The sequence below is a fragment of the Halyomorpha halys genome, unplaced genomic scaffold (genome assembly GCF_000696795.3).
Source record: "Halyomorpha halys isolate HHAL.00 unplaced genomic scaffold, Hhal_1.1 Scaffold1347.1, whole genome shotgun sequence".
Taxonomy (NCBI): domain Eukaryota; kingdom Metazoa; phylum Arthropoda; class Insecta; order Hemiptera; family Pentatomidae; genus Halyomorpha; species Halyomorpha halys.
In genome coordinates, this window is record NW_027115535.1 from 92,983 (window position 1) to 99,385 (window position 6,403).

At 27.1% G+C, this 6,403-nt stretch overlaps 1 protein-coding gene across 1 annotated transcript in view; it reads right to left on the reverse strand.

Moving 5' to 3' along the window:
• Nucleotides 1-6,403, reverse strand: part of Sf3b3 (splicing factor 3b subunit 3) — a 28,149-nt gene that overhangs the window by 7,449 nt on the left and 14,297 nt on the right. Inside the window, exons 12-14 of the mRNA XM_014434319.3 lie at nt 5,255-5,449; nt 2,320-2,454; nt 941-1,146 (exon numbers count right to left, since the gene is read on the reverse strand). Of these exons, the coding sequence (XP_014289805.1) occupies nt 941-1,146; nt 2,320-2,454; nt 5,255-5,449 (536 nt within the window). The remainder of the gene's footprint in view (nt 1-940; nt 1,147-2,319; nt 2,455-5,254; nt 5,450-6,403) is intronic.

Here is a 6,403-nt window from a genome sequence, read left to right on the forward strand (position 1 = left end):
TATAAATCTAAAAGATCTTGTGATATTATCTAAATAACAAATCACTAAAAAATAGGTTAAATGACAACTTCAACAGATCAATATTAAAAATGCTAATTTCATATAATTTTAAAACAGTGCCTGATCAGAAATATAAAATCACATCAACGTTGGGACATAGTCAGTACAGGTCTGTGATAACAATTATTCATCATACAGGCACAGGCCACTCAATCAAAATTATAATAAAACTAATTTTAATAATAAAAGAAAAATCATTCCAGAGTATTTTTACTATTACAAGAAAAATTGAAACATTTAATTTAAAGCTTCTCGAGTTATTATATCATTAAATTAAAAAATTACTGGTCATTGATTAACAAAAACAAAATTGTAATATAGGACACAGTAACGATTTTCTTAAGATAAAAGGTGTGCAAGGTTGAGAAACATCAATCTAAAAAGGTGATGAAATGTCAACCTGACCATTAAATACTAAATCCAGCTATCTATTTCATTTCTTTGTTTTCAAGGATTTTTATGCTTTCAGAACTAAAAGCTCTAGTTTTAAATAGTGCAAACAACATGCCAAACATGTTAAAATTCACGTGATAAACATTAATAACATTTAACAATAAAAAATAGTTAATCATTAAAACCTCAGTTGATTTAAAAGTAAAATTAGCACTGACCACTGTATGGTTTTACCAAGAGTCATCACCCGACGGGCTCCAGTTGGTCTATGGAATATACAATTGCCAATAATGGTTATTCTACGATGCCATGGAAACCTTTGCACACTAGTGCAAGGCCTGACCATCGTGGGCCGCTCACAGCCAAGGCAGTGCGACCCACAAGCATCGATTTATACTTGCAGTTAGAACATTCATAACAGATATATTAATTATAATGTCAAGAATAAGTATACTACAAAATGAGACTTAAGAAAATATAAACTGACCTGATGGCTGCTTCATTCTGCTCAAGCCTTAATAAATGGTGTGTTTGGCCAGTAACAGGGTACATGATTCTCACCAATGAAGCCCACATTCCAGCACCAGCCTTAGGAGCGCCAAAAACTCTCTCGGGCAGGTCTTCAGAAAGGAAATCAGCAGCCATCTCTTTGGCTATTTCCATCTCCTCTTCCCCAGCCGCCTCTTCCATTTCCTTAGGTCAAATCATAATTTTAGATTAACACAGATAAAATAATAATAAAAAAAAAAATTGTAGGGTTTAAGTTGGGATAAATTAAAAGATTAAAAGTTCCACTGTACAGAAGGATTTACTGCTAGTTAAATAATGGGACTGGACAGTATTTAAGATAGTGGAGGAAAATTTATTTTTATTTAAGACATTTTATATATAGACATTAACAAAAAATCTTAATGCAGCACGCAGAACACACACCTTTCACTTGCAAACATAATTTTGCCCCTTAAGTCTTTTCTAGATAAGTGAGCTCATATTGAAGTTAGTTATTTTTGTGGCTTTAGAAAAAAAAAGAAAAGAGAGGTGAATGACAGGGTAAGTGAAAATTAAGAACTGTTGCTATGAAAGTTTGTAATTGAGGGTTTCTCGAGGAGGTAATAATTAACATAATTTTTATATTTTAAATATAAAAGTTCAACAAAAGATAATCAGGAAAGAATGGGGTCCCCCTCCCTTATCCCGTTTCAATTGGAATTATCTACTTTGCTAATTTCCCCATTAGTTGTTCATAAAATTCGGTAATATTTAGTATTTACATATTGTTTATTATTGCTAACAATGAAAACTAGTAAGTTTTTTTAAAACACAAAATGAAAGGTACAACGTATTTATTTGAGGTAAGAAATTTTAGAGTTGGTTTTTAAGTCCTGTTAAAATACTTTAATGACGATAAGACCTATCTGGTAATAAAGAACACTCAATTCCTCATTGATTTACCGAGTTTAATCAAAATCGTAATGAACTGTTTTAAAGAAAGTATAAACAATGTGAATAATTGATTTAATTAAGTAGTACTAATGGGTGGTCAATTTTATTGCAAAAGTTGCTGTCACACCCCAGCCATATACCCATCATCCATCTTAAATATGTAATTACAGTTTTGAGCTTGTCTCTCTCTCTCTCTCTCACACACAAAAAAAGACAAAAAATCTGGTATGTTGGGCACAACACAACTTTCAATTACTAACCTACTTTGTTTGTATAGATTAGTGGGCTTGGAATGAAGATAATACTATTTTGGTGGTTTCCAAAAAAAAAATCTAACAAGTTAGATGAAAATAATAATTATATAGTAACTTAAATTAATTAATTCATACATAAAAAAATATATAAACTTGAAATAATAATTACTTTTGCCATCTGTATCCTTCTCTGTTTTTTAGTTTCTTCAGTATAGGCGTTATGCTCAGTTTCAATTATAATCAAGTTACCAGTCTCTGGGTGCACAACAAATTTCCTTGGAGTATATTCTAATGGAAATGATACCTGCCAACAAATAAAATTATTTTACCAAGATGGAACTAGCAATATTCAGGGTTTTCAATTAAACAACCAATAATGACCTTAGTACCAAAAGTCAATTAATTATTATTTCTGTAACAATTCTGTAAGGCTCATCAGGAAAAATATTTGATTTTCATTTGAGCTATCATCAAATGTCTCTACCTACTTTATTTTATTTTTTGTCATCATTTGAGCCTTACCCTCATGAGTAGCATTACAAAAACCAAGCAGCCTGCAGTATTTTAAGGTAATAGAGAAAAATAACTTGGAAAAAATCTATGAACTATTGCTTGAATAAAATAATTTATACCCAAGTTAAGTCTCAAAACAGAACTATGAATTATATTTTTTTTTTCTTTTAGTAAGAGTAAAATTTGTCAAATTGGTTAATATTAGAATAAAATATGTTTTAAACTCACTTATTTAATTACAAAATAAAAATATATGATCCTAGATTTTTTAGAATTTATTTATTTGTCTTAGGGATAGCCCTAATAAAAATAGTTAGCAACAATTCGATATAGTGGTATATTATTTGCAAAAATACTAAATTATTGTTTATAAAATTATACTAAATTTATAAACAATCAATCACCACAAAAGAAATGAAAACCTCCTAAACATAATGTAAAAATTAAGCAGTTTATAAATAAAAAAATTATTTACATTTGAGAATAATGATATAAAATTTTGTTAGATTTCTCTTTTCTTTCGATTTTGTTAGAAAAACACATTTAATATTAACTTGTATAAACACATAACTAGAACAAGGACTATCATAAGATATTCACAATAAAAGATCTAATTTGTGGGATATTATCTAAATAAAAGTAAATATTTCTTAATATGGAAGTATTTGTTGATGATAACTATTTTACCAACATTTATTTATTATTATAAATATAAGAGAAATAAGAGAGTAATTTTTATATTAAAATTTTTAATTTTATTTCCAAAATTTAAATAATTGACAGTAAAATATTTATTTATAAGATGAAAATGAAGTTTCCTTTTGTTCCTATTTTGTACTGTGTGTATTATTAAATAGATAAGTTAAGAGGATTTTTTTAAAATTATTATTTTAGTTTTTGTTTGGTAATTTTAGGTGTTTTTAACTTCTTTTTCTAGTTAAGTAATGATTTTTTTTTTCCTTGAGAATATGGAGTTTTTTAATTAAGAAGTACTTTAAATAATTTATATTGTTAGAGAAAAAATTATATAGTCACAGAAGTAATAAAATAAATATATTTCAAAACTTATAAAAAAGAAAACGGTTTAAGTAAGGGATTTTTTTTATTTTGAATATAATTTTAGTTGGTACTTTTTTAAAAAGAATTACACAGAAAACATTGCTAGTACAATTTGAACTTGAAATAAAAATTATGATAGATGATATCATGTTTATCGGGTACAATTTTATCGGAATTTATAATTAGTATTGTAAACAAGAAAGTTGTTTGTAAATTATAGATAGGAGCAACAGGGTAATTGACATTTTCAGATGGCCGTTCTTATTGTCATCAAAGATGTTCTAAGATATAACAATTGCTTAGACTATGCCATGTGAACTATCATCATTAAATGCCATAATAAGATAAATTAACAGGGTTTCAGGAGTTCTTAAAAATCAAGAAAAAACAAAGAATGAAAAAAACTTTAATTAAAACCATATCACTGAAGGTAGCATATGGCAATATTGTTAGATATGAATTAACCCTTAACTTTAATGGTGATTAATCACGTCTGGGTAATACTGATTTTCATGAGATCTTTAATATCAGCAACACATTAAGAATAGGGGAGAATGAAGAGTTTAATCAAGGAGTGAAGCTTTAGTTTTTAATTTTGTTAACAACAATGATATTTCCAATTATCCTATCATATATTAGTACTGCCTATTCAGAGAATAAATTTGAGAATTTTAAAATACATACTTTTCAGGAAATTAAAATTAGTTAATTTAATTAATTAAAATCAGGTTAGTAGAAATGCTGTCAACTATATCCTAACCTACAGTGTTGTTTATCACATAAAAGGGACACTATACCTTTCATGAATTAGGGAAGTCCTTTGTCTTTTCGGCGCATTTATCGGACAGTTCCATCCGTGTAATACAAAAACTAATAGACTTATCTCAAATAAATTTCACGCTGATTTAAGTCTATACTAATAGAATAACTAATCCAATTTTTAAGGAAATCCAAGATGGTAAGGTCTAATAGTGCATTAAAATTGACATGGAAAGAGGATTGTAAGGCCTAGTAATGTGTTAAATTGACATGGAAGACCTTAAATTTTTTTTATATGATCTGTATGATTGTATATTCTTATAGTCCTGTCATACAATATTTGTATTTATTTTTATTTAATCTTACTGTGGGACAAAACTATAAATAATGAACAGATTTTGATATTAATTAAAACTATTTTTTTCTTTTACTGCCGCCTATCTTCTTTGATCACTTATAAACAGTCAACTAATAATCTTATAATATAACATACATGAACATAATGGAAAAAAAAAGGAAGATAAACAAAAAATAAAATTCCACCAGCCTGGTATTTCTTTTATAATATTAATTAAAGGTATATATATATAAAATATATATACACACACACAAACAAACCTTATAAATACATTTTCAGATGGCCGTTCTATGTCATCAATAAAATGTTATGTAATTTGTAATAATACAATAACTTATGACAAAGGAACTATCATCACTAAATGTTACATTAAATTAATAATGAAGTAATCTTGAACAAATTAAAGTTCCTTTACCTGATTAAATACAGCTCCTAACTTCTCAAGAGCCAAGATCCTCAAGGTATTAGTAGATATGGCGACAATACCCTCCGGACACTGCTCAGAGGCGAACCCAGAGGCATATTCCAATGAGTCATAAGATAATGGAGTAAGATGGAACCTGCCCTGGTAACAGTAGCTCAACCACGTCCGACTTGACATGGCTATCACCTAAAATCAAACAATAACTGTAACTAACCTGAATTAATTACTATAAGAAATGGAAACAAAATGCGGCGAGATAAAACAAAGATATTGGAAATTAAATATACTTAATAAGAAAACAAAATAATTCAGATCATGAACAGCCAATAAAGTAAACATATAAAAGCAACAAATGAAAAAAGGATTTTATTTTATTTATGAAATAGAGTATCATTACAATTCTTGAATCATGTACATCTAATATCATAAGATTTAAATGGAATCAAAGAAAAGTAATTATGCAGATATTAATTTCTTTATTCGACAGAAGAAATTTAATAAGAATAATATAACATTAATTGTTAACAAGTACTTATTGAAGACTTCAAATTTAAACTTTCAGTAAAACCAAGCAATAAAACCAATTCCGATTATAAATATTTGTTTTTTTTATGATTAGTCCTGAAATAGCAAAAATCGTACAATATAAGTAAATGTTATTTCCAACAAAATTGTAAAGCATTTTCAAAAGCTATAACACTTAATTTATCAGATAACTGACAATGTTTTGAATAGAAATTAATTTATTATTGATTAATATAACTTTCTCACAACTCTAAATGACTTCTCTAAATGATCTTGATTTCTGACTAAAATTCAATTAAGATTGGCACTTAAAACATTTTTCGATTTATATTCCAGTTAGTACCAAAATTAATTTTATTCTAGCATCTATTCACTCTAATTATACTTGTACATTATTTGAAGAAGCCTTAAATTAAGACATTGCATTTTTAAGAACTATTTAATTAGGGAGGAGAATATTTAATATCATATCAATACTTAAGGGGAATAAATTATTTAAATTAACTTAAATACATTTATGTTCTCCTAAATCTAAAATCATTATCACTAATCTTAATAACAATTAGAAAAATAAAATTAATAAGACAACCAAGATAAAAGATAATATTTTTACAT